General features: G+C 33.8%; 12 protein-coding genes across 12 annotated transcripts; 7 read left to right on the top strand and 5 right to left on the bottom strand.

Moving 5' to 3' along the window:
- Positions 1-743: 743 nt before the first annotated feature.
- On the bottom strand, positions 744-1,127 carry NAEGRDRAFT_68225 (uncharacterized protein; the record flags this gene model as incomplete). Its single annotated transcript, XM_002676501.1, has 1 exon — positions 744-1,127. The coding sequence occupies one exon, from the start codon at positions 1,125-1,127 to the stop codon at positions 744-746; it is 384 nt and encodes a 127-aa protein (XP_002676547.1).
- A 551-nt stretch (positions 1,128-1,678) lies between these two features.
- NAEGRDRAFT_68224 (rab family small GTPase) lies at positions 1,679-2,926 on the top strand (the record flags this gene model as incomplete). The annotated part of the gene is made up of 1 exon (XM_002676592.1): positions 1,679-2,926. One exon carries the CDS (start codon positions 1,679-1,681, stop codon positions 2,924-2,926), a length of 1,248 nt encoding a protein of 415 aa, XP_002676638.1.
- A 235-nt stretch (positions 2,927-3,161) lies between these two features.
- Positions 3,162-3,578, top strand: NAEGRDRAFT_68223 (uncharacterized protein; the record flags this gene model as incomplete). The annotated part of the gene is made up of 1 exon (XM_002676591.1): positions 3,162-3,578. The coding sequence occupies one exon, from the start codon at positions 3,162-3,164 to the stop codon at positions 3,576-3,578; it is 417 nt and encodes a 138-aa protein (XP_002676637.1).
- A 50-nt stretch (positions 3,579-3,628) lies between these two features.
- NAEGRDRAFT_58202 (uncharacterized protein) lies at positions 3,629-5,142 on the bottom strand. Its single transcript, XM_002676500.1, has one exon. It carries the CDS (start codon positions 5,112-5,114, stop codon positions 3,657-3,659), a length of 1,458 nt encoding a protein of 485 aa, XP_002676546.1. The 5' UTR covers positions 5,115-5,142; the 3' UTR covers positions 3,629-3,656.
- A 944-nt stretch (positions 5,143-6,086) lies between these two features.
- Positions 6,087-7,232, top strand: NAEGRDRAFT_34027 (uncharacterized protein; the record flags this gene model as incomplete). The annotated part of the gene is made up of 1 exon (XM_002676590.1): positions 6,087-7,232. A coding segment is annotated over one exon (1,146 nt), but the record flags the coding sequence as incomplete, so codon positions are not given.
- A 395-nt stretch (positions 7,233-7,627) lies between these two features.
- Positions 7,628-9,554, top strand: NAEGRDRAFT_79953 (uncharacterized protein). The gene has a single exon (XM_002676589.1). The coding sequence runs from the start codon at positions 7,705-7,707 to the stop codon at positions 9,484-9,486; it is 1,782 nt and encodes a 593-aa protein (XP_002676635.1). The 5' UTR covers positions 7,628-7,704; the 3' UTR covers positions 9,487-9,554.
- Positions 9,555-10,664: 1,110 nt separating this feature from the next.
- Positions 10,665-11,318, bottom strand: NAEGRDRAFT_68219 (uncharacterized protein; the record flags this gene model as incomplete). The annotated part of the gene is made up of 1 exon (XM_002676499.1): positions 10,665-11,318. One exon carries the CDS (start codon positions 11,316-11,318, stop codon positions 10,665-10,667), a length of 654 nt encoding a protein of 217 aa, XP_002676545.1.
- A 1,661-nt stretch (positions 11,319-12,979) lies between these two features.
- NAEGRDRAFT_34075 (uncharacterized protein) lies at positions 12,980-14,065 on the top strand (the record flags this gene model as incomplete). The annotated part of the gene is made up of 2 exons (XM_002676588.1): positions 12,980-13,593; positions 13,636-14,065. Coding segments are annotated over 2 exons (1,044 nt in total), but the record flags the coding sequence as incomplete, so codon positions are not given.
- Positions 14,066-15,130: 1,065 nt separating this feature from the next.
- NAEGRDRAFT_79952 (uncharacterized protein) lies at positions 15,131-16,616 on the top strand (the record flags this gene model as incomplete). The annotated part of the gene is made up of 3 exons (XM_002676587.1): positions 15,131-15,247; positions 15,336-15,391; positions 15,458-16,616. 3 exons carry the CDS (start codon positions 15,131-15,133, stop codon positions 16,596-16,598), a joined length of 1,314 nt encoding a protein of 437 aa, XP_002676633.1. The 3' UTR covers positions 16,599-16,616.
- A 385-nt stretch (positions 16,617-17,001) lies between these two features.
- Positions 17,002-17,829, top strand: NAEGRDRAFT_68216 (uncharacterized protein; the record flags this gene model as incomplete). Its single annotated transcript, XM_002676586.1, has 1 exon — positions 17,002-17,829. One exon carries the CDS (start codon positions 17,002-17,004, stop codon positions 17,827-17,829), a length of 828 nt encoding a protein of 275 aa, XP_002676632.1.
- Positions 17,830-19,822: 1,993 nt separating this feature from the next.
- Positions 19,823-22,370, bottom strand: NAEGRDRAFT_68215 (uncharacterized protein; the record flags this gene model as incomplete). The annotated part of the gene is made up of 3 exons (XM_002676498.1): positions 19,823-20,923; positions 20,965-21,149; positions 21,197-22,370. The coding sequence occupies 3 exons, from the start codon at positions 22,368-22,370 to the stop codon at positions 19,823-19,825; spliced, it is 2,460 nt and encodes an 819-aa protein (XP_002676544.1).
- Positions 22,371-22,517: 147 nt separating this feature from the next.
- NAEGRDRAFT_68214 (uncharacterized protein) lies at positions 22,518-27,320 on the bottom strand (the record flags this gene model as incomplete). The annotated part of the gene is made up of 3 exons (XM_002676497.1): positions 22,518-26,510; positions 26,554-26,697; positions 26,739-27,320. The coding sequence occupies 3 exons, from the start codon at positions 27,318-27,320 to the stop codon at positions 22,518-22,520; spliced, it is 4,719 nt and encodes a 1,572-aa protein (XP_002676543.1).
- Positions 27,321-27,384: the final 64 nt, after the last annotated feature.

Raw genomic sequence — 27,384 nt, 5'->3', positions numbered from 1 at the left:
GGCTCATTATCCTTTCCATTAAAAATGTAAAGGAATGAACAATTATTTTCCAAAACTTGTGTAAAATTTCCATTATTCATAAATATTTCATTCCTTAATTTGTCATCACTTTCCTTAGCAAAGTACAAGTAATAATTGTCTAAATAATGATAACTAAAATAGGGTAGATCTCCTTTGTAAATATACGAGTTGGTTCTTACAATTAGTGGCTCATCAATTCCACTAATTTTCACAGTCAACTTGAAATGTAGTTGCATGAAAGTGCTCTTTAAACCCCAAATATTTTTGGAATGGTTTAAGGTTTAAATCATCTGTATATTGAATGGAATTGATCATCATTCTTGCTAGAATCATTCTGGTCAATTGTGATGAAAACTTGTCAGGGAAATTTCCTTTCAATTCACAAATTTGTAAATAATTTTGATAAAGTGTAATCTTGTTAGAAACTCTGCAAGCATATTGAGTGAAATTATCTCTCATTTTGTGTTTCCAGAAATTTTCATCTTGTGAAATAGTATCGGAAGAAACTTTTGTTTTTCCCTTCCGATTATTCGAAAGTAAATGAAAGTAAAATTCCCACAAATCATTGCAACTTGCTATCCGATTCCACTCCTTGCATACAAGGGAGAGACTTACCAAACTAATAACTGTATGCCAATACTCCAATACTCGTTTTAGGTACAAATCAATGGTTCTTCAAATCCAATTTTTGAGATATCAAAAGATTAGTGATATTGATATGCTCAATGATTTCCAACAAAATTGATGTAATTGTAATAACTTTCATTACTGAAAGGAATACTACAAAGTATTGCAGGATTATTCAATACTGGTGGAATTATCTTCTTATCACCTTCAGTTGAAACAATCGCTCTTGCGTTGTTAAATCTTGAAAAGAAATATTTGAAATCTTGCAATGAATTCAACGATTTTGAATATTCGAAATCATCCACAATAACTAAATCCACATCTGTTGTATCAATAATTCCTCTTCTAATGAATCCCAACAATCTCGATAAACTACTAATGATAATATTAACATGTTTCGTTGATTCCTTCGTTTCTGTTGCACTATTCAATATTTTGAATGAGAAAACATCTTGTGAATCAGTAGTAGATCCAATCATTGTCTTTAAGTTTTCTTCATATTGATGACAATATTCCAATATTGGACAAACTACAATGACTCTCCTAACTTTTCCCGCCAATATTTGTTGCAAACAATACAAACAAGTAAGCCACGTCTTTCCCGTTCCATTGAACGAGAATAGTATCAAATCATGCTTCATGATATCAACATGTCGATTATTAAATAAAATTCCAAATGCATGGCTTTGAATGGAGGAAAATCTCATCGATTTCTTCTGTGGATCCATGTTACTTCTATTATTAAAATAACGTTCCAAAATATTATTGTATATTAATTGTCCCATTGATGGTGAATATGAAATTAATTCATGTTTAATATCTTGCAGGGAGCGGACAATGTGGTAGGAGGGAATTTTCTCCCTTAATTTATCAGTTAGCATTGTATAATAGTAGTGGCATGGATTTGATGTTTCGTTGGAGTAGTCTAAAAAATCATACAATCGAATGATGACTCTATTCATTTTTTTTTTAAATTATTTACAATTAAATATTAAATATATTTAATTAATATATTATCATTACAAAAAAAATGATCATTAACAAAGTACATAACCTCTTTGAAATTTTACCAGAGGAAATTAATAACGAAATTTTTTCCTATCTGCCATCTGTAGATTTAATATTTTCCCACTCAAATGTTTGTAAATCTTGGCGAAGGTTAATCTTGCCAATTATTACAAAACAATATGAACTAGAATTTACTTTCAATTCATATGAATCATCCAATTCCTCACCCTTTAAATCATCCACTAAATCAGATCATAATGAAATAGTAGAGAAAATTAATTCCGATCATGATGATGATGATTTTCTCCATTCTAATAGAAAATTCAGAAAAACAATGTTGAGAAAATTCATTTATCAAGTGGCTGATCGATGGATTGAAGCTAATTTAGAGAAGTTGGATATTCCTGGAGTTATTGACTTGGCCAATGTTAATGGTGATTTGGATGAAAAAATTGTAAAACAATTGATGAGTGAATTGGAATTGATCACTCGATACTTTTCAAACTTTTCAGATTTGAAGAAGAAGGACGAGCATTCGAATGAAAAGAAGGAGAATGTTGAAACAAAGAAGGAAGAGAAATCAAGCTCTACATGTGGAAATTCAGTTTTTAAAGGAATATTTCAATTTTTGGGTTCATATTTTGGAGCACCGAGTGGTCAATCAACACAGAGTTCAAATCCTTCGAAAAGTCTATATCCTTATACGCCTCAAAAGTTTGGAAATGATCAGTACTCTTTCAAATGTTCCATGAGTGGAGACAGTTTTTCAGGAAAGACATCTTTTATTAATTGTATCATTTTCAATAAGACTTTTGGAAAATATGTGGATATTCCAACGATTGGATCAAATTTCTTCAGTAAGACTTATCAATTTTCACAGGATAAAAGATATGACTTTCAGATATGGGATGTTTATGGTCCAGAGAGATTTACTCCTCTAACTAGGATGCATTACCGAAATGTTCATGTTGTCTTTCTATTATTCGATTTGACCAATGAGACTAGTTTCGAACACATCCCATTGTGGTATAATGAATTAAAGAATTATGACGCTCACCATAGTGAAGTGGTCCTTATTGGAAATAAGACAGATCTCATCAATGGAAGACGTGTTAATAAGGAGCAAGCTCAGAAAGTGGCCTTTGATATTATGGATGGTGCACTCTATGTGGAAACAACAAATTCAGATATCAAACACGCACACAAAGTAGCACTCTATTCCATGATTGTTAAATGTTGCATTTTTAGAAACATAGAAGAAGGGAAATAAGGAATTTTGCAACTTGCAATTTTTGATAAATCTTAGAGTTCTTTCTTTGAACTTGATTTTATACAATATTATGCATTGCTCTTTTAAATCCATATCTTTAACCAATACATACTCTGAAAATGTTTAATTCACTCGTCTGCTTTCTTTCCAAAAAAGATTAAGAACTAATTTCAAAAACCCATTCGAAAGGTATAAATTCAAAACATCAATAATAACAAACTTCTCAAAACAAAAAATGAAAAGATTCGTTTCAATTCTATTAATTGCCTTAACCTTGGCTATCATTGCCTTGTCCATGACTTCCAATGTTCAAGCAGAGGAAGCAGAAACCATGTCCTTGTACATTGCCAAAACCAATAACAAGCAAAGAAAGCTCAAACGAGTTAAAAATCACAAAAAGAGAAGAAATCACAGAAAACTCAACAAGTATTTGGATACCTATGGAAAGAGAAGAGGTTTGAAGAGACATGGAAAGAAGAGAATTATCAGAAAGAAGATTGACGTTTATGGAAAGAAGAAGAGAAGTAACAAGAAGAGAAGAATTGATACTTATGGAAAGAAGAATAGAAAGAACAGAAAGAACAGAAAGAATAGAAAGAATAGAAAACATCACAAAAAGAATAGAAAGGTTGACGTTTACAAGCGTAAATAATTTTGCCAATTCTGGAATTTCCAATTTTGTAAAATTTTGAAATAATTCTTGAGTATAAAATTATAATTTATTGAGAAATTACCAATCGGCAAGATTCTTTTCTTGTTTACCAATTTGATAAACTTCAAATCCAATTTGTTCCAATTGTTCTCTATCGAGAATATTTCTACCATCAAACAAATTAGCTGGTTTCTTCATGGAATCAAAGACACGCTGATAATCATAAGTCTTGAATTCATCCCATTCAGTTAAAACGAGAATAGCATGAGCATCAGCCATGGCTTCATATGGATCAGAGAAGACTTTGACATTCTTAGAGACGAGTTCACTTTCTGGTGAAGTTTCAGAAATGGCACTGAAATCACCTCCATAGGAATCATTCATCAAACTCTTCAAATCGTATCTCATTTGATTTTCAGTAACTTTTGGATCATAGATACAAATTTGAGCTCTTTCTTCCAACAATGATTTACAAATGTAAATGGTTGATGATTCTCTAGTGTCTGATGTATTCTTCTTGAAGGCAAAACCCAAGATACAAATCTTCTTATTTGAAACAGTGTTAAATAACTTGTGAATGACCTTCTTGGCAAATCTATCTCTTTGATAATCGTTAATTTCAATAATTCCATAAAAGTATTTGGCAACTTCTGGTAAATTGTAATGTTCTGCCAAGTAAACTAAATTCAAAATGTCCTTTTGGAAACAACTTCCACCAAAACCAACAGAAGCTTGCAAGAATTTAGCACCAATTCTTGTATCCTTACCAACTGCATATGAAACTTGTTGAACATCAGCACCAGTCTTTTCACACAATGCAGAAATGGCATTCATTGATGAAATTCTTTGAGCAAGCATGCAATTAGCAACCAATTTACTCAATTCACTAGACCACAAATTAGTAGTAATGATATTTTCCTTTGGAACCCATCTGGCATAAACACTTGACAATGCTTGAATAGCATAATCAGATTCACCACCAATTAAAACTCTATCAGGAGCATTCAAATCGGAAATAGCAGTTCCTTCAGCAAGAAACTCTGGATTAGACAAGATATCAAATTGAGCTTGACTGTCACCACTCTCCAAAATTCTCTTTACAGCAATTGATGTTCTAATTGGTACAGTTGACTTTTCAACAATAATCTTTCTTCCTGATTTAATAGTATCTCTCAATTGTCTAGCACATGATTCAATATACTTTAAATCAGCTGCTCTACCCTTTCCAACACCATAATATTTAGTTGGTGTGTTAACCGAAAGGAAAATAATGTCAGCATCAACAACTTGAGCATAATCAGTTGTAAAATGAAGATTTTTACCTCTTCTTTCGAATACTAATTCTTCCAAGCCAGGTTCATAGATTGGCAAATGATCACTATTCCATTCATCAATTCTGTGTTGATTCATGTCATAGATGACAACTTGAATATCATGACATTTGTTGGCAATGACTGTCATTGTTGGTCCACCGACGTACCCGGCACCAATACAAGCGATTTTACTGACTATCAGAGGTGTGCTTGATGTTTGCATTGTGTATTTTGTTGTTGATGTGAATTTTTTTTTTAGTTTTATTACAACATTTAGTTTGTTTCGAATAAAGTTAATGATGATGGTTAACAGCTATTATTATGTCCTACCCAATTGTTTTATTGGGAAAAAGGAAGTCAATTTGGAGTACTTCTCATTTCTTCTCTCACTAATTCCTTCGTATTCTCAAGCAAGAATAATTCTCTCACTGCATTACAATAAATTGTCAACAATAGAGCTCATAAAACACTTAACTATTTAATTGACCTTTTCAAATATTCACTGTAAATAAACCAATTACTGTAACCCAAATAAGCACCATTGCTACCCAAATCCCAGAAAAGCAAAGGGTCCAATTTTTTAATGTACTTCTTCCCTCAAACATGAACCCCAACAAGCAACAACGTTAACAAACAGAACTTCATCCTTTTCTTCCAAGAGCAAGAGCAGCGGATAAAGAAGAAGTCTAATACCTCATCATCATACAAACAACAAACTTCTTGGTCAATAAGAGTGTGTTCTTTTGAATCTGTGAAGAAAAAATGTTTTCCAAAGGCTCTGTGAATTTCGCGCCAAATACAAAAGGAGGTGAGGAAGAGAGTAATCATCTCATACAACACCACCAGCAACAACATAATGCTCCTCATTTGATGAGTAACAACAAGATGATGGGATTACATCATGGTGGGCAGAGTGTGGATTCGATGGCTTATTCGGAGGATATGGATGATGAAGGTCATTTGAATGAAGAGAGAAGGAAGGAACAGGCTAAGAGTATTATTTTGGATTCGGAACCACAAGTGAATGGAAAATTGTTGTATTTCATATTTGTTTTGCAGGGTATGTTGTTTGTCAAAATAAGAATATTGGTTTTAATATTAATTTTGTATTATTTTGTTTTAATTGAATTATATCACGCATATATTTCGGATTGATATTGAAATTGGAATAATTGGATACAAAATTAAATTTGAAGGATGTGGAGTATTGTTTCCTTGGAATAGTTTTATTTCTGCACCTGATTATTTCACTAAAATTTATGGAGAAAGTGCAATGATGTACTTTAGTGTGGCTTATAGTGTTCCTAATTTATTGGGATTGTTGGTATTTACTAAATTTGGAGGCAAAATTCCACTTAATTTTAGAGTATTTCCTGCCTACGTTGTGACATTATTGATTTTATTGAGCATTCCTATAATTGGATATTCAAATGCTGAATCAACTTCTGGATTTATAATTACAATAACTTTTATAGTGTTTTGTGCGTTGTGTAATTGCTTTTTACAATCTGGAATTTTTGGATTGGCCTCTATGCTTCCCTCCATGTACGTCCAAGCTGTCATGGTAGGTGCTGGTCTTGCTGGATTGTTGTGTTCTTTTTTGAGAATTGTTACCAAGTTGACTATTGAACAGAACAGAGTGCATGTCTCTCTAATGAGAATGACTCACAGTACTGCTAGTTACTTTATTGTGTGCTCTATTATAATCCTGTTGTGCATTTTGAGTTTTATCTATGTTGTGAGGCATCCATATTGTAAATATTATATTAATTTATCAAAGAAGAAACAATTAGAAGATGGTAACAATTCAAATGCTAATAGTGCATCTATTTTGACTGTTTTCAAAAAGATTTGGTATTTGTGCTTGCTGGTAATGCTCCTGTTTGTGGTGACCATTTCACTCTTCCCTGGTTTAGCTCTTGGAGTTAGAACTTGGTATTCCTCTACACCAATGAGATATTGGCTTCCAATTTTGATGGCAGCTAGTAATAACATTTTTGAATTTGTTGGCAGAACCATGCCAAACTGGATTATTGCTTTCAACAAGAAGACCATTGCCATTCCAGTGTTATTGAGAGTATTTTTCGTACCACTCTTTTTATTTTATTATAGACCTAGCCTATTTGGTTATAATGATTATGTTTACGACGCCTTCCCACTCTTTTCAATTTTCCTTGTCTCAATTTCGAATGGTTACTTGTGCTCATTATTGATGATGTTTGCTCCTCAGTGTGTAGAGAATAACGAGAAGGAAATTGCTGGAACAATGATGACCTTTTTCTTGCTCTTTGGTATTAGTATAGGTTCGAATATGGGATTAATATTTTCTTTCATTGTTTGAGATTTAAACTAAATTGTTCACATATGTCTGGTGATAACAGACTCACTTTGGTTTAGTAGATGCTCAAGTTCCAAGTTGCTCAATATTTCATTATTAAGGATAAAGTTCATATTGAGCTACCTCTCAATTAAAATTTATTAATCAACCACAATACAATCCTTCATGTTTCATCTTCATATCCTTTCTCAAAACTGAATTGTATTAGGGATTTACTTGAGTGCAATCAATAAGAAAAGACCTTGAGCATTCTCCATTTTGGTCATTTAAGAAAGAGGTAATGTGAATGTATACGTTGGATTTACAACAGTACATATGATGCTAATTTGCAGAATTTTTACTGTGATGAACTTGGTGATGCATAGTTCCAGTATTTCTTCAAAAAAAAACGTTGAAAACCAGGATTTTGATATCTATCACACCTGTTTATTATAAACACCAAATTCATCATCGTTATCCAAAGTCAAGAAACAACATGTGTGGCTCACCAATTTCAGGACCTCTTCTCATTCTCTTCTTTCCTTTAGGAGTGGGAATTTTAGCTGTTTCTCGGGTCATCAATTTGGTTCATTCCATTGATGTTAGCATCAGAAAGAATAATGAAAAGATTGAGAGTGGAGTGAGTCATATTTCAAAGGACTTGAAGGAGAAGATTTTATTCCGAAAACAATTAATTGCCGAGAGTAAATTGGAAGGAAAGATCAAGGCCGACACTACACAAGATCCACAAGTTGCCAGATTGCATGTGCAGAGAGCTGTGGTGAGATTGGCTGCTATGAAATATGAGGGAGCTTTGGAGGATATCAAACTTGCATTGCATTTGGATGAAAGTTTGGATGCGACCTATGTGTGGAATTTTGTTTATGGTGTGGCATTGTATCATTGTGGGGATTATTTAGAATCTGCTCATGCTTTCAAGAAAGGTATTGAATTGAAGGAGGCAATGACTGGAAGTGGTAATTGTGATAAGAAATCAGTAGAATTGGAAAAGAACATTCTTGATATTAATTTTGAAATGAAACACTCCCATGAAAAAGTGAAGGAACAATTTACCGAATTTTCAGAGAATACCAAAACTTATTTCAATAATTTCAAGTCCTTGCTGAAAGGGGAAAAGGTTGATTTGGCTGCTCAAAAGGAAGAAAAGACAACAGTTTCATTGATTTCATTGGAAGAATTGAATTATAGAGCTGGTTGTTCATACTACTTTGCAGCTTGTTATCATGATGCTATAAAGAATTTTGAAACAGCTGCTCAGTATGGAAAAGATTCACCAAATCTCAGACACTACATTTACAATAAGGGATTATGCTACTTCTACAACCACGAGCTTGATGAAGCTCTTGAAGCTTTCTCACAAGCAATGAAGTTGGAAGAAAATGCCGAGACTGCTCAAATGATCTCTCAAACCTATGGAAGAAAAGGTGAACTTGAGCTAAAACAAGAATACCTCAAAAAAGCTACAGAGTTAGACCCTAAAACCAAGTTAATTACAGCATTCAATTACAGACTTTTGAATGAAGATTGTACTAAGCTGGTATTCTCCTACTTGCCGACTTACACTCGTGTTAATATCTCCTCTACCAACAAATATTGGAGAGAGTTACTCATGAGAAGTGTTCTCGATGATCCAATATTTGAAATGTCGATAAGAAATCTTGTCAATAATTTGGCCAATCAAAAAAAGAAATTGGAAATGAGATCTTTAAGAGAGAAAATATTCCTACCTGTCCAAGAAGCAAAAACCACAATGAATTTCATGGAAGACGTGTTGAAATCATCCTTCTTCAAGTACTATATTGAAAAGAAGGAAAAGAGAGTTATCATTCCAATCATTTATGAAAACTATTACAAATCATTCTATGCAAATGAGATTTGCTTTCCATTTATGAAAGATTTGGTATATGTAGACATGAATGCTCAAACCTATGCAAATTGCTTTGATATCCTTTCAGGTATTAGTCCAGACTTGAAAGATCTCGTTCTCAGAGATGACGAAACAGCATGTTTTGAGTATTCTATTCCTTCTTCCTTTGTTAAATTCCCAAACTTGAAGGCTTTGACAATTGCATATTCCTTTACTGACTATTTCATGAGTTGTTATAGAGATTATGGTGGATTTTCATTCCCTCCAAGTTTGGAAAAGTTCTACTATAATCCAGATTCATGTCCTGAATTTATGGAAATATTTTCTCAATTTCCAACCATTGAATTCATTCCACTCACCAACATTGAAACTTTTTATGAAACTGTATAACCAATCAACTGTATTATATTAGAAATTTCATTGTAAAATTTAAATAATGAACTTGTTTACAATATTTAAGAATTTTAAACACGTGTTTTTTCAATTTCAAAATATAAAAAAAATGTCGCAAGCAGCACCCATTCCACCCTACATGGATGAGAGTTGATAAAGTGCCGGGAATTTACATGATCAAAGATGATGATTTAACATTTCCTCTCATATTTATATTCGTTGGATCGTTATTTATTGGAGTATTGCTGTTTATCTTTATATCTGGGGAACAACAGGAATTTTCAATTGGAATATTAATTGCCCTGATAGCATTCTTTTCTTTATTTCCTATATTTGGATTTTTACAGAAAAGTACGGATTTTATTTTCAATGACAACAGTCGCATATTTGTGGTGAGAACAAAGAGAGCAATTAATGGAAAACTTATTTCGAATAGTACGTTTCATTATAGAGATATTCGATCTTTCGAATGTGAATTGGATTGTTCAACTAAGGTTAATGGAGTGCCATCTGGTAAAATATTTATTAACATTCTTGCGAATTTGGATAGTGTTCAAAGAATTCAAATATCTGATCATTATGTTTCTTATCCAAAAGCTCAATTAAGAATCAATCAAATGAACGAGCATTTAAAAATAATATTAAAAAATCAAATTTAAAATCATCAAAATACAAAGATGAAACACAGCACTAACAATTTAATTTAAAAAGATTTTGAAACAATAGGCAATTAAAACTTTGTAATGTTTTGTAATTCTGGATATTCCAATTCCATTCTTAAGCTGAACAAATTAAAGTTTGTGAAATATCCATTTTGCTTGACTGCCTCAATGACAAGTTCTGAATCATTCTCCAAGGTACTTCCTATTCCTTTCAGTGCACAACCATTCATTCGAAAACAAATTCCTTTAAATTTCTCAATCTATTCGAGGCATAAATTAGAGAATCTCCTTTCGTAGCTAAATGTACAAATTCTGAATCTCGATGGTGGCCATCCAAGAATTTCACAATATTTGGATTAAGCTTCAATAATTCCAATAGAAAATCCGAATTAAAGAGGAAATTACGGGAAATGAAACTGACAACATATGCATGAGTTTTGACAGCAAGTAATATTAGCTCCTTATCATTTTTCAACTCATTGGATGCAAACTGTATATCAACTCCTCTATATTTTACCGATTCCTTAATTCCCTGTCACTTTTCAACTCGATTGAGGAATGTTCATTTAGAATAGATCCATACGAAACAACCTCTATTAAAAACTCTCTGTCTTGTCTAAGATTATCAGAAATATCCATTATTGCCTTACAAGCACTCGTCTTCATTGCTATGAGTGCAATTTCCTTATTATTTTTCAATCTTTCGGATGCCAATCGAATAGTTAATCCACAGTTCTCCACTGATTTCCTAATTATATCCGAATCATCTTTTAATTGAGGTGATGCATTTTCTACAGCTTGCCACGCATTAATTTCAATGAATTTTAAAATAATTTCCTTATCATTTTTGAATTTCGGTTTGGCATAACTAAATAAATATCCTTTTGTTTCAATTAATCTTAAAATTTGATTTCTGTCATGACATTTGGCAATTCCTCTTGTGTTAAATTCATATCTTGCTGCCTTAATATCAAAGTCATATTTTAAATGTTGTGGTGCTAACAAATATGCCTTTTCAAAAGTTTGTTGTGCTTTTAACACGACATCCTTGTCAGATTTCAACCTATCAGATACATTAAACAATTCATATCCATTCGAAACTGCTTCCATAACCACCTCTTTATCATCCCTCAATCTATCAGAAGCATATTTCAAAGAAAATCCCATTTTGATTGCTGACATTATAAATTCCTTGTCATCTATTTGAATTTGGTACAATCATCTTAAATGAATGTCTATTTTTCTCAAGATATGAAAGTAAAATCTCAAAATCCAGTTTTAATTTAGGAGAAGCGAATTTGTAAGTGGAACAATCTTGTTTGACAGCTGTCAAGACAATTTGTTTGTCATTTCTGCAATTCTCTGATGCAAATTGTAATAAACTCTCGATCATTGTGAAATTCTATTGGAATGTAGTTTTCTTGGAGTTTTTTGAATTTTGTAAATTGGTATTTTTGTTTTAATAAAGTGTTTCCGATATTTTGTTGATCGAGAATGAGGGTGACACTTGTTTCGAATAGTTTCGAATGAATCATTTTTTTTTAATTCAAATGGGAACATGTCTTCTCCGAATGCATAATGTGCAAATCTGAACTCTCCCTCTTGTACAAGAAATGGAACGAATCATCCGCCAAACACAACACTGCTGAAGTCAAACTCCCACCTGACCACTCTCCACTCACGATCAACATGGATTGGAATGGAGTAATCCATAACAACCCAAACTTTCAATTCAACAAACTCTTGACTGAATGGAGCACTGATATATATTGTGCTTTTGCCTCATATGTTGGAAGCTGCTATAAAAACAGCACGTGGAATAGTTGCTCCCAATTAAGAAACAAAAGAGGATATATGATCAAGCCCAAGACTGCCAAATTTTCTACAGCTTGGGACTTGAGCAATGTCTCCACTCAGCCTGCAAGCTCTTCTCTATCCCCAAACACAGAAAACAATTCAAACCTATCTGACTAACTGTGCGATAGAACAAGAGTAATTACAAATTTACTAAATCGGAATAGTCTTTCTAATTTAATAAATACATCCCTTTATTTTTTTTTAATTCAAATAATTTTCAAAATATCAGAGAAGAAAACCCTCAATCCAATTTACAGAACTAGTACACTCTAGTTCACAGTTTCGACCAAGTTTCGAATAAAAAAATCCAAAATAAATTATATTCTCAAAAATAGATCTTTCCAAAAATTAAAACTTTCCCCATCAATAAGCCAATTTCCAAGTTCAAAAAAAAATGAAACGAATTTTCTGTTCCCATCCATCTCCTTCTCCCTTTCCATCATTTACACAACCAAAAGAAAATACACAAAAACAACAAACAACCAAAATGCAAGACAATCAACAAAACCAAAACCAAAACCAACATCAAAATCATTTTCCACAACCTCCTCTTTCACTTTCTGTCAATGAACAACAACAATCATCTCATGCCACTCAAAAAAACATATACGAAAGTATGATGATGCAAGATGAAGAAGATGATTCATTTGTTTTTAATTTTGATGATGATGAAGGTGATGTTGATATATCATCTTCCAATGCAGTACCAGATCCTTTTAAAATTCTCGATTATCCATCGGAACATCACAGACATGTGGCAAGACATGTAATTAAATCGGCAAGTGGAGATTTGGAGTTTGAAATGACACTGCCAACGAGGTATGAACCAGCAATTGATGAGTTGACTGGATGTGTGAGGATTTTGGGTCAGGGTGGATATGGAGTTGTGGTGGTACGTAGTTTCGAATAGTTTCGAATATTTAATTTGTTAATTGATGTTTTTTTAATTGGAATTTATCAAGGCATGTCATGATAAAGAATTAAACAAGATGGTTGCCATTAAAATGATCAAGAATGTCTTTAATAATGGAGCTCCATACAGAATGTTGAGAGAAATTAAAATTATGAGATTTCTGAGACCTCATCCAAATATAGTAGAGTTGATTGATGTGTTTGTTGGAACTGGAGAAAGAGAATATTGTTTAAATAATTTTAAAGAATTGTATATTGTAATGGGATTAATGCAAGATGGAGATTTGAAAGTTTTTTTGAATAGTTTACACAAAAAGAAGAAGGCCATTAATTTGGATTTTGTAAAAACAATCATGTATCAATTATTGAATGGAATGCAATATATGCAATCATTTGGAGTTTTGCACAGGGATATGAAACCAGCAAATGTTTTATTGAGCTATCAGGGAGATAATGTCAATGTCAGAATTTCAGATTTTGGTTTGTCGAATATTGAGAGTGATAATCCGGGAAAGAATTCAAAATCTTTATATGTAATAACTAGATATTACAGACCTCCAGAAGTAATATTGCAATACAATGTTCAATCATCGAGTATTGACTCGTGGGGATTGGGATGTATCATGGCAGAATTATTGTACATGTTACCACCTAAACCAATGAGAAGACCATTGTTTGCAGTCAACTCTACAGGAAGAGAGATTAGTGGAATTAGTGAACACTTGAATCTCATCACTAGCTTACTAGGAAAGGCCAAACCAGAGGATATTATGGGATCAGATGGATGCAGAGATTGGTACGCTCAACAATTCATAGATCATGCCGAGGAGGGAATTTCATTCGATTTAGTCTTCCCATCAGCAAGTAAGGAAGCTCTGGATTTACTGCATCAATTTTTACAGTGGAATCCAGAGAAGAGAATTTCCTTCTCACAAGCTCTCAATCATGTCTTCTTCAAGGATGTTATTGTAAATAGTCCAGTATCAGTGAATAATCAACAATCATACATGATTGGCAACTCTCCTTCATCCAATAACTCAGGAAAGGCCATCGCTTTTAACTTTGAAAAGGAAGGTAATGTGAATACGATGAAATTTCTTTATTATCATGAAATGTGTAGAACAGCACGTACCACTCACCATTAAACTACTAATTGTATCTGTGTCTGTCAATTTTGTGAAAGTTGTTTGAGATGTTTCTCCATTTGTTTGATTTTCTTATCTGAAATTTCATTCGCTGTTAATGACAAATATTTCAATTGTTTCATGCTCAACAAGTGTTGAATACAATCATCGGTCAGCTCGTTATTATAACTCAAGTCTAGATGTCTCAAATTTGGCAACCTACTAAGCCATTCGATATGACAAATTACAACTATTTACATTCAAACTAGTCAATTTTCTCAAACATTTTAAAAAAGTCACACTTCTACTCCCTAAATCAACTCTTGAAATATTCAAACTTGTCAAATTTTCAATCGTTCCAATATACTTAATAACATTTCCAAGTATTATCGAATCATTTCCCTCTCCAATATATTGAGCTCCAATATCCAATTCTCTCAAATTATGAAATTGCTTCTCAAAAATTTGATAACTCAACAAACAATTTCTAATTTTCAAACAATCAACTCGATCCACATATTTTTGAGGGGATCCAAGTTTCTTCCATTCCTTCCTTTCACTTATTTGTATTTAATTCTTTGTAAAATTACATAATGCTAAACAGAAAATTATTGATTCTAGAGGGTGAATAATTTGTTCGGAAAATGTGAAGAGATCTTTCATCGAGATTTCTTGTGTGGTCATGGATATGAAAAGAGTTCCGTGGATACTTTCAACTTAGATGGCATTTAAGTTACCCATCGTCCTGGTACCAGTATTCATCTTCATATGCTATTACAATCCTGGGGATTAAAAAGCAGGTTTAATTAATTTTACATATAATACTCCCATTTGTTTTGATGAATTTTTTTTGAATATTTTATATAAATGTAACGAACACTTTGAGCGCACCAAAGTAAAAAAATTGTCTCCACAACAAAGTCTTTTTAAAAACAAAAGTTTGATTGAATTTTTACAGTTAAATTTGAGTTCAGAGTAAACGAATTAAAAATCTACAGAACATAATACAACCTAATTCATCAACTTGTTTACTTGTTTAGCAATCTTTTTGCAAATGTCATCCATCAAAGTTATAACAATAAAAAAATGTCATCACAAGATAAAGTAAAGAAGGCTGGTAAGAAGTGGAAGGAGATAGTGGAGGAACCACCCAAAGTATCTGCTTCTGAATTGATGAGAGACCACGACTTTGTAGGAACACTGGTAGGTTTTATTCGAAACAATTTGTATTCGGAACAATTTCAATAATAATAACCGTTATACATTTTCATAATATATTTGAAATGAATAGACCAAACGAGGAGGTTCCATTAAAACATGGCACGAGAGATTATGTATTTTGCATCAGTATGTGTTTCGAATACTATATTCTCATCTTTAACCTACAATACTTATTAATAATTTAAAAAATAGAGGAAAATTATATTACTATGTATCACAGAAAGATACCAAACCCAAAGGAATGATTAATGTTCAGGGATTAACTTGTCAAGCAGCCGAATTGAATTACAAAAAGAAATTTGGTATTAAAATCATTTCACCTCATCGTACTTATTATCTTGCTTGTGAGGATGAAAATGACCAAAGCAATTGGATAAAGGAAATTAATGATTCATCTGTTAGGAATTCAGATTACAGACTTCATGTAGTTGATCCAGATTTTAGTGAAGATTGTACTTTTCATGATATACAGAGAGCTGTTGATTTTGCAAAGGAGGGAGACCATGTTGTTTTGAGAAGTGGAATTTACAAAGTTCCTGAAACAGTTGTCATTAAGAAACCACTCACCATTCGTGGAGTTTATCCAGATTCATCACTTGTACATATTGCCTCTTCGGATAGCTCAAAATCAATTTTGAGAGTGGACTCTTTTAATGAGAATTTAACAATTCAACAATTGGAAAAACAACGTTTATTGGATGGTGGGGGAAGTGTCAAATTTGAACATGTCACACTCACACAGAATGCTGCTAGGGATAGTATTTTATTTTATGAATCGGCGTCGTGTTTGGAAATTGTTTCAGGATCATGCACTCTGCAACATGTCCATTTGAGAGCAAGTTATGGAGTTGGTGTTACTGTAAAGAATAGATTATACATTCCACCTGTGAAAAACACAACTGATGCAGCAGTTTCTACAACTCCTTCGACAGCATCAATTGAATCAAACACTCAACCACCTCCACCGCCACTGCCATCGACTGGTAGTAAGAAACCAATTTGTGATCCTCCCAAATTAATCATGACCGAGTGCCACGTGGAATTTAACAAACTTCATGGAATGCGACTCGAAGATGACACTCTGTGTGAAGTAACCAAAAGTCTCTTTCAAAAGAATGATGGAAATGCCATTCTCTGCAAAGGTGAGGCCTCTATGAGAATTGAGAGAAGTGTCTTTAGTGGACACACCAGAAATGCCATTGTTTTGGAATCAACCAAGACATCAACAATTTGTGGAAATAAGATGCAACTGAATGGACCTGGAGGAAAGTCTCATATTCACATTGCCGAAGACGCAGCACCTTGTGCCTTAGAGGAAAATGATTTTCTATAAAATACATTCATTTATTTGTAAACTAAAAATTTACAAAATAGGAAATTTCCTTAAAAAAAAATTGTACCTTAATCATTCCATAGTATCAACCATGTTTTCAACAGATAATTCCGTACGGAAAACCAACCAATCATCACCCCTCTTATACATCATTATTTTCTTCTTCATCACAATTGTAAATTCATTCACACCAACATTAGCAAGCTCTTCTTCATGTCGTTCGATTCCTCCACATCAATATCCAAATTTTCCAATTCATCCCGATTGCTCTGTGGGTGAGTATTGCTCCGAGAGTTTGAAACAATGTGTTCTCATCACAGAGCATCCAAAATGGGCTGCCAACTGTTCCAGAAATATTCTCCTCTCTAAATGGGTCTGTGCCGATAATTCCAATGAGGAAACAATGGAAACAACCAGTGATTTGGGTAATTCCCTGTGGCTGGAAGGAGACCTGGAGTGCATTCATCACCACTGTTATCAATGCGAAGAGGGGAGCAGAAACTTTTCGAATGGAATGATTTGTCTGGGAAATCAGTGGAGATTTGAGAGATCGAGCTCTTTCTTTGAGAATTATACTGATTTGGTATTCAAGAAGGACATTACTAGTATTGTACTGATTGTTTCGATGGTTTTATTTTTCGTATCGACCATTGTTGGACTTTTCATTGATTGTTACAAGATTAAAATTTCCAAAACTGAAATTTCAGTTCTGGAAGAGGAAATGTTGAAAGATAAACATTTTATGAAATTGTATGAGAAGAAGGTGGAGAAGGAGAGAAGCAAACGATTGAAGAAATTGAAGGAAAAGAAGAAGGCATTGGAAGGAGCTCCATTCTTTTCCAGTGATGAAGACGAATCGAAAGAGAAAGAGGACGAAACAGAGGAAAGAAACGAAGAAGAAGTTGTTTCGAATGAACACTTTTCAGAGAGTGATGGTGAAGGGCTCGTTTCAAAGAAAAGTAGAAGAAATGACCTTTCGAATGAGGAAAGAAAAGTTGAACGAATCTCAAGACCCCTCCCACTTAATCCAAGACAAAGAAAACATTTGGAATTCTTAGAAAAATTACAAAAAGAACAGGAAGAATCAAAAAATGAAATTAAATCAGATGACATTTTGTTGGAAACACATTCCAAACCTACCATAAGAGGAGAACAACAAAATTTCACATTCAGCAGAAATGGAAATTTAAATATTCACAAATCAACTCAAAACGAAGATGATGAATATTAATTTATCCACATATTTCTTCTGCATTCCATTCAAATATATTTAAATTTTCAATTCTAAACTTAATCATAATAATAAACAACTTTTTGTAAAAAACATTTAAAAAAAAAATGAATCGACAACTGGGAAGAGAAATTTCATCTCTCCATGAAAATGTGATGGCCATTGTAGCCCTGAAGGACATTCTTACATCATCACTAGGACCTAACGCAAGATCCAAGTTGATAGTCACTCCACAAAAAAGGTAAAATTTAAATTCCGAATAATTATTGATGATTCCGATGATGATGATTTTTTAGAGTGGTTGTGAGTCAGGATGGAGCTTTTATATTAAAACAATTGAGTGTTCAACAGCCTGCTGCTAAATTACTTGTTGAATCGGTACTATCTTTGGATCGCTTGATTGGAGATGGAACAACTTCAACAGCCTTGATTGCATGTTCATTAATGTAAGGAGAAGAATATAATTAGAATATTAATGTTCATAGTGAGAATGGATATATGAAACATGTTAAGGAAGGCTTTCCGATTGGAAATATATTGGATGGATACGATACATGTTTGGAAATTATTAAATCTGTGATAATGAAGGAAGCCTTAGTAAAATTGGAAAATGAACAGGAAATGTTGGTGAAGAGTGTTGTGAATTGTGCTTTATCTTCAAAAACATCGGTACATATTAATGGACATTACTTGTCAGATTTATTGACAGGATCTATCAAGAGGTTAGTGTTTTTTGATTGTGGATGTTTTTGAAATTTTGATAGTGTCATGAAAGATAATTATCTTTTCAATATGGATGATATTAAATTAATACAAATTCCTGGATTATTTGGAAAAGTGGAATATCTGCCCAAAACTTTGATTCTTTCACAAGTTTCGACTACAAATATAGAGGAATTGAAAAAAGATACACCTTACAAATTACTGGTTATTAAAAATTCACTGCAAAGGCAAAGGACTAAAACAAAGCATTATGCTATTTTGGATACAATTGAGGCATTGGAAAATTGGAAGGTATGTTAATTGGACAATATGGAATTATTGAGCACCACAGATTGATGAAGAAATGGTATTCAAAAGTATGGCAGAATGCATTAAAAATTTTGGTGCTAATATAGTTCTATGCTCGGGCCATGTGCACGATTTAGTTTCGCATTACTTGCAAAATTTTGGAATTTTATGCTTGGCAAATTCAGGACATGAAGTTTGTGATTTTGCTTGTAAAACATTTAACATTCGGTATTTACAATCTATTGAGGAATTGCAGAGTGATTTTGAATATTTTAAATTGGACGAGAAACTTTATCTGGGTATGATTGAGAGTGTGAATACTTTTCATATTAGTGGTGGTGTGAACTCTTCTTATTCCAAATGTACAATGATAAAGGCAAGTGAGGAATTCTTTACCAACATGCAAACAACCTGCACAGCTATTATAAGGGCAAGTACGAGTGAGCAGTGTGAGGAGTTTGTCAGACATGCCCAAGATGCCCTATTCACAGCAATGGTAACATTTGAGGAGTTGAGAGCAAAGGATTTGAAGGATGATCCAATCTTTCTAACTGGTGGAGGATCGTTTGAAATTTACACAATGTGGAAACTCGAAGAACTCTATTCTAAAGAGTTTCTCAATGTTAGTTTGAACCACTCTGGAGTGGATGCCTTTATAAAGGCTTTGAGGATAGTTCCAGAAACTTTGTGCTTGAATTCAAATTTACCAATTGAAAAAACTCTACAGCTTATCACCAAAAAGCAAAGGAACACAAAATCTCCTCATATTGGTATTCCAGCAAGACAAGTCATTAGTTTGGAAGATTTCGAGGATTTAATTTCTAACAACAATCCTGACGAAGATGATATGCTAAAACTTGGAATATTTGATTCTGTTTTCACCAAAATGGCCATTTTAGAGAATGCTATTGAAATAGCCAAATCGATTTTGAGAGTTTCTGAGAATATTGTCATTACAGATAAACAGCAGTAGCTTGAATATTTATTTGTTTGCCTGTTGTCTCAGCTTCTTTTGCTTATTGGCATGAGCAACTTTCATGTGAAGTATCTTGTATATCGAGAGTGATTGTTTCTTATCTGATGTTATGATATCCAACAATTCACTGGTGTTCATTCTGATGTGTACTCTGAAAAGCTTTTGTTCATCAACCAATAAGCTTGTTCGTGTAACTGCCTCGTACTCAATATCTCTCAAAATTTCCTCAGTTGTTGAAATTTCCATTGTATCCAAGGTGAAAGCAATGGTCACATTTTCCACAATTTCTTCTGTCGAATTGAGAGAGACTGCGATATTTGATATGATTGTTTTGTCTAGGAGATTCAATTCATCAATTCCTATGCTGCTCTCTTTCAAGTCCTTATATTTTTGTTTCTCTTCTTTCAATTCCTCTGCCTTCTTCTCCAGTTGTCCTTTAAGTTGCTTAATTTCGTTGATATAATTTGTTAGGAAAGCTGAATTGAATCCTCCACTACTTCCATGGGATAAATCTGGTGATTGGATTTCTTCTTTGTGTTGAATCTTTTTCTTCTCTTCAAAATCGTTCAAATCTACAGCTGGTGTAGTTTTTGCTAGTGCTCCACTTACTAAATCTTTAAATGATTGAGTGTTTCTGATGCTTTCTCTGTCATCAAAGTTTTGAAGTAAGAGACCTCGGATTATATCTTGGAATTCTTCGTTTGTTCTTGGTTTTGGATCCATTAGCCATCCAGAACGTATGGCTTCTACAGCCCTTTCATTAGCTGAAAGATAGTGTTTCACGAATTCTCTTTCTTTGTATTGAACCATTTCACCATCGATCTTTTTTAATTGGCTTCCACAAACAATTAAAGTCATCAGTCTGTAATGAGGGTGTTTGGTAATAGGATTTCCTTCGAGACTGATTAAGGTCAATTTTGGTTGAGTTTTGAATCCAAAGAAAGAGCTAATACAATTGTTTGCCACATAAAGTACTTCTAAATTAGGTTGAGTTTCGAGGTGATTGAATGAGGCAAGGTAATTGTTTTGAAGGTACAAGATTTTCAAATCTCTTTTAACTCCCAAGCCTTTAAGAGAGGTGAGTCTATAGTTCGGAACAGATATTGTCTAAATGATAATTATCATTTTCAAAGAATTCATGTACTTACTCCCAAACCTGTTGTTACCGAAATGTCTTCAAAATGTAATGCTGGTACTATATTATAAATTCTTTCTTTTCTTGGTGTAACTCTTCTCTTTTGCACAATATTTGGAGAAGGTGATCTGTTGGCTGGTGGTGGTCTTTGTTGATAGTTAATCATTCCGAATCTCATCCTCATGTCTGATGCCGAGGCTATTTAGAAAGAAGAACATTGTTAATGAATGGTCAACACTACTTACATCTCAAATCTACTGATGCTCTCGAAATCTCCTTAGAGATTGAAGCTCTTGTGGAGTTCATATAACTAGGAGTACTGCTTCTCATTGAAGAATTTGGTCGGGCTCTTTGGTTTAGTGGAGAAGATGTTCTTACTGGTGTTGTTAAGGAGGATAAGGTGAGAGATTGATCGACCGAAGTTGTGGAGGCTTCTAATTTCGAGACTGTCAAGTCTTCCATTGCTCTTCCTGTTAAATCCCCTTCTTCATCGCTCAATTCAAGCTTTTCCTCTTCTACAGTAAATGAATTATATTGTGTATCGTCCTTCTTATCTTCCTCAATAAGGGAAATATCAGCATTTAATTGATTATGAAACTCCTCATCTTCATCCCTATGGATGCTATCATTTAAATCTTCTTGTTCCTCCTCATCATCATCATTATGATAGTGTTGTGATTCCTCAATATTTTTGTATCCTTCAAAGTGATATTGTTCATCCATTTTTTTCAATTCTTTTGCTCTATTTAATTCAGGCTTTGATTTTGGAGGGAGGTTTGCCGCCATTTTTGCTGCTGATGTGGCTAGTTCCTTCTGAATGGCTTGTTGCAGCTCATAGTCTTGTTTGTTGCTTTTTCTATTATACAGAGGCTTTTGAGTATTATCTTGCTTAGTGTTTGCAGTTGTTGGGTCTTCAACTTGTTCAGCCATCAAATCATTTTCCCTCTCAATATTATTAGCCTCAATGATAGTGTCGGTTGTTTTTTCAATTGATAAATTCGAGGCAACAATTAATGGCTCAACTTTAGAAGGAACTGTTGAAATCATCTGTGATGGAGGAGAGGAGGGGATGGCACCATCTTCTTCTTCGAGAAGATTGTTGCTCGACTTTTTCTTTTCATGAGCCTTATCGACGAGTACTTGAAGTTTTTCTCGGAGTGAGGGAATCCTCTTTGGAGAAGTTGGATCGGTTGAAGAGCTTATTGTAGTATTGGTTGTTGGAATATTGGTTGCTGTTATCAGAGCAGGTGAAGGTGTTTGTTTCTGGAAGGAGGAATAATAAGATAATGTAGGTGGAGAGTGATCTTCTTCTGAAACGATGGTTGTTGAACTAAAGTTTGAAAGGTATTCTTCAATGAGAGGAGAATCGTCGATGAGGGACGAATCTAGAGTAAAGCCCTCAATGTTATCATCTTGCATTTTATTTTGTGTTGTGATGCCCTGTGATTTGGTTGTAGTTTCTATTTTGTTAGGAGAGACAATTACGAACCATTTAAATAATTGAGCATCATTTCACTAAACATCAAAATTTAAAGTTTATTATTGACAAACTATCATAATGAACAATTAGAAACCTTCAGCTAGTTCAACATTGACGTGTTGGGCATGTGCAATTTCTTTGGCAGCAGCTGCAGCAGCCTTCTTCTTTAATAAAACAACTGCTGTGACAATGGCTGCAGTGACACCACCTCCAATTCCAATAACTGCCACTGGAACAATGATACCAGCTGCAATGGCTCCACCATTACTTCCTGTATCGATAACAGCTCTACTTGTTTGTGCAGAGGTTGTTGGTTTGGTTGTGGATGTCTTTGTGGATGGAACAACAATAGGTCTATTTTGAATTGTAATGCTATTTGAAGATTGAATACTATCTGAAATGGAAATCAATGTACTATTATCAATTAATTGAGCAGATGCTTTCAATGTACCAGTTTGACTCAATGATTTCACCATTAATGAAACAGATGAAACTCCATTTTCAATATAAAGTGTTTCAGAATAACTGAATTGTGAATTAATTTGGAATGAAACAACAACTTGAACACTTCTTCTCAAATAATATTGACCGAAGAGAGGATTATTAATTGTCAAAGTGGCCATGCTTGTGAATTGTTCATTCACATATTCATTCGTATTATTGAATTGAAGTGTTGCTTGAGATGAAGAGGTGTAAGATAATTCACACATTGATCCTCTATAATTGCTTCCACAAACACATGTATCAAGTTGTGAACATTCACCAACTCCTCCACATACAGTATTGTTGGACTTTGGAATTCCATAACAAGAAAATAGCTCGCAATTGGTACTGAAATATCCTGAATCACATGAACACTTGTCAATTCCATAACATACACCCTTTCCACTGCAAACACTTGAATTGGTGGCAAGAACATTTGAACATGTGAAAGTGTCACAATTTGAAGAACCATAACCATAATTACAAGAACATTGATTCACTCCAGAGCATGTTCCGTTTCTGCTGCAAACTGAAGCATCATTTGATGGAATACCAAAACATTTGAAATATTCACATTGTGAACCACTATACTTGGAAGTGTCACAATTACACTTGTTATAACCAATACATTCTGCTCTTCCTGAACAAACATTACTTGTATCAGTGCCTAATTTTCCATAACAAATTGGAATGGAGCAATCAGGTCCTGTGTATCCAGTATTACATTGACATGCACCTGGTTTGGAGCAGGTACCATTTCTATTGTTACAAACGAGAGATGAATTGCCAAGAATTCCATTACACATTGGAACTGTACATTCGTTTCCATACCATCCACTGTTACAAACACAATTATTCACAGATGAACAGGTACCATTTCCATTGTTACAGACATTTGAGTTGGTATAATTCTTTCCATAACATTCCCAATTTTGACATTCATTTCCATTGAAACCAGTTTTACATTCACAATAATCCCAATCAACGCATGCTCCATTTCCACTGCAAACCATTGAATTATTCTGAGCTTTACCATAACATACGGGATCTAATGGTCTACATGTATTTGGTTTGGAACAAACACCTCTTGAATTGTTACAAACTCTGGCATCATTTGCTAAATAACCACCACAAATTGGATATTGACATACATTGGATGGTCCATAACCAGTTGTACAATTACAAGTATTATAATCAATACATTGACCATTTCCATAACATACTGTCGATGTTTGATCTGATCTTATTCCAGAACAAGTGGTATATTCACATTGAGAACCTGAATATTGACTTTTACAAACACAATTATCTGGTGTGACACAATTACCTCTCTTGTTTGAACAAACACTTGTTGAATTGGAGAGAATTGAATAACAAATGGCAACATCACACTTGCTTCCAGTCCATCCATTTTTACATGAACAAGTGTCAGGAGCAGTACAAGTACCGTTTCTATTGTTACAAACTGTTGTTTCATTACTCAAAATATTGAAACATTTTGGATATTGACATTGTTCACCTCCATATCCAGCACTACATGAACATTGATTCACACCACTACAAGTACCATGTCCACTACAAACATTTGAATCTCCTTGAAGAATTCCATAACATTTTGCTTTTTCACAATATGAACCACCATATGAATTTGGATCAGTGCATGAACAATTGTTTGGAGATTGACAAGTACCTCTACTGCTACAAACAGTTCCAATATTTGAAAGAACACCATTACATTTTGGATATTGACACAAATTGCCACCCCAAGAAGAAGTATCACTACAAGTACAACTATCAACAGCATCACAACTACCTCTCGAATTACAAACAGAAGCATCTCCCTTGTAAAAGGTTCCACATCTTGGTTTATCACAATATGTACCACCATAATTTGAATTACAGGCGCAAACATTTGGTGCAACACATGATCCTTGTGAATTACAAACACTACCACTATTTGAAGCAATGCCATTACATTTTGGATACTGACAATATGGACCAGCATAATTTGAATTGCATGAACAAATATTAATTCCAATACAAGTACCATTTGCACTACAAACACTTGCATCATTGGATCCAATACCATTACACTTTGGGAATTGACAGAATTGACCAGTATAACTTGAATTACATGAACAAACATTTGGTGCAATACAATTACCACCTTTGTTATTACAGACACTTGCATCGTTTGAAGATATTCCATTACATTTTGGATATTGACAATATGATCCTGTATAGTTAACATTACAAACACAAGTATTAACACCAGTACAGGTACCATTCGAGCTACAAACACTTGCATCATTGGAAGCTACGCCATTACATTTTGGATATTCGCATAATGGTCCAGCATAATTTGTGAAACAAGAGCAGACATTTGGTGCAACACATGATCCTTGTGAATTACAAACACTACCACTATTTGAAGCAATGCCATTACATTTTGGATATTGACAAAATTGGCCATCATAATTTGAATTACAGGAACAAGTATCAACAGCAATACATGAACCATTCTTGTTACAAACAGCAGAGTCTGTTTCTAAATAACCTCCACATTTAACAAGTTGACAATTTGAACCACCATACTTTGTTTGTTCATTACAAACACAAGAATCAGGAGATGAACAAACACCTCTATTTGAACAAACACCAGCTGCACCTTGTAAAATTCCAGAGCAGTATGGTTTTTCACAGAATGAACCACCCCAAGAGGTTGGAACAGTGCATTGACAAGTATCAACATCAATACAAGAACCTCTTCCATTGCAAACACCAGAATTGCCTTGAAGTGTTCCATTACATTTTGGAATTTCACATGAAGATCCACCATATTTTGATGGTTCATTACAAGTACAAATATTTGGAGCTGTACAACTACCTCTTCCAGAACAAACACCTCCACTCACAGCTGCACATACAGGTGTTCCACAATCAGATCCTGTCCATGAATTGGTATCACTACAAGCACAAGTATTATAATCAGTACAACTTCCATGTCCAGAACAAACACTACCACTCGTTGATGGAATAGAATTACAAGTTGTAATATTACAATTAAAGCCATCATAGTTTGCATTGGTGCAAATACACGTGTTTGGAGAAACGCAAACACCTTTTCCATTACATACAGAAAGATTATCCTTCTGAGTTCCATAACAGTCATAATTATCACAATTTGTTCCATAATATCCACTCTTACAAGAACAAGTTTCTGGGCCAGTACATGTTTGATTGTCATTACACAATCCTGGAGAACAACTAGTGGATGCAACACAATCTCCATTTACCAATGAATATCCAGTTTTACAAGTACAGAAAGGGTAAGTTGAAGATTGATCTTCTGTAGTACTGTTACAAGTTGGAACTAAAGCTCTCAAGGTACTGGTGTCTGCAAAATAAATGATACCATTAGAGTTATCAATCCAAATACCTGTTGGTGTGAATTTGTAATTAGTTGGTACGTCGGATAAACTGAAAGTTGTTGTTCCAGCTGTTGATTTAGAAGGATCACCAGCTATTGTAGTTGTAATTCCTGTAGCAATATCATAAAGTCTAATTCTACTGTTTCCAGTGTCTGAGATAAAAATCTTTTAAAATTATTCCAACAACATATTGTTCATAACTACATACCTTATTGAACTGTGCAGAGATGAATGTTGTGCCTGAAGATAAACGAGCAGTACCACTGGCACCATCACTAAATGTGCCTACACTGATTAATGGTGTTGAACTTGTTGCAATTTTTAGGTTTCCACCTGAGTCAGTAAAATAAACCTAAACCAATGTTACCTATTTGCAAAATAATTAAAACTTACTGTATTGCCAATATAATCAACATCATTGAAAGCTTTAAAATTGATTGTTCCAGTTGTTGATACAATAGCATTTGCTGAAGGAGTGCCAGTGTAAATTGCTGTTTGTCTTGTTATGTAAAGTTTGGGAGTTGAGTTCTCAATTCCTAGGGATCTAATTCCTGAGACCCTTATATTATAAGAGAAGGGTGTTGGAGTGGAACAGGTTGATGAGCATGTAAACCAGTACAAACCCACATTGTTTGGAAAATTATTGCCAGCTACTGATATCACTTCAGCGTCATTCGAATCATTGCCATGATAAGCAATATAACCAATATTGTTTGATGATGCTGTTATATCGTGGACTTGTTGCAATGTTTGTACAGACTGAGTGGCCAATAATTGTCTATCGTAGGCATAAATCTTCTTTGAACTGGAGCCAAGTGTAACATAAATATATTTTGGAGAGCCAACAATTTGAGAAATACTGCCTAGACCTGTAGCAAGAGTTTTCACAGAATATCTCCATGCACTAACTTTGCCAAGAAGTAACACTACACAAGCAGCAATCAACAAATGATAGGGAAAGCTCACTAGTTTCATATTGTTTTTTTTTGTGTGCTTATCCTATGAACCGTTTCTTTCTTTGCCCTATTGCTCTGGTTAA

The sequence above is a fragment of the Naegleria gruberi genome, assembly GCF_000004985.1.
Source record: "Naegleria gruberi genomic scaffold NAEGRscaffold_27, whole genome shotgun sequence".
NCBI classification, from domain to species: Eukaryota; Heterolobosea; class Eutetramitea; order Acrasida; family Naegleriidae; genus Naegleria; species Naegleria gruberi.
Note: the sequence above shows the minus strand (reverse complement) of the source record. Positions and strands in the feature narration are given on the sequence as shown.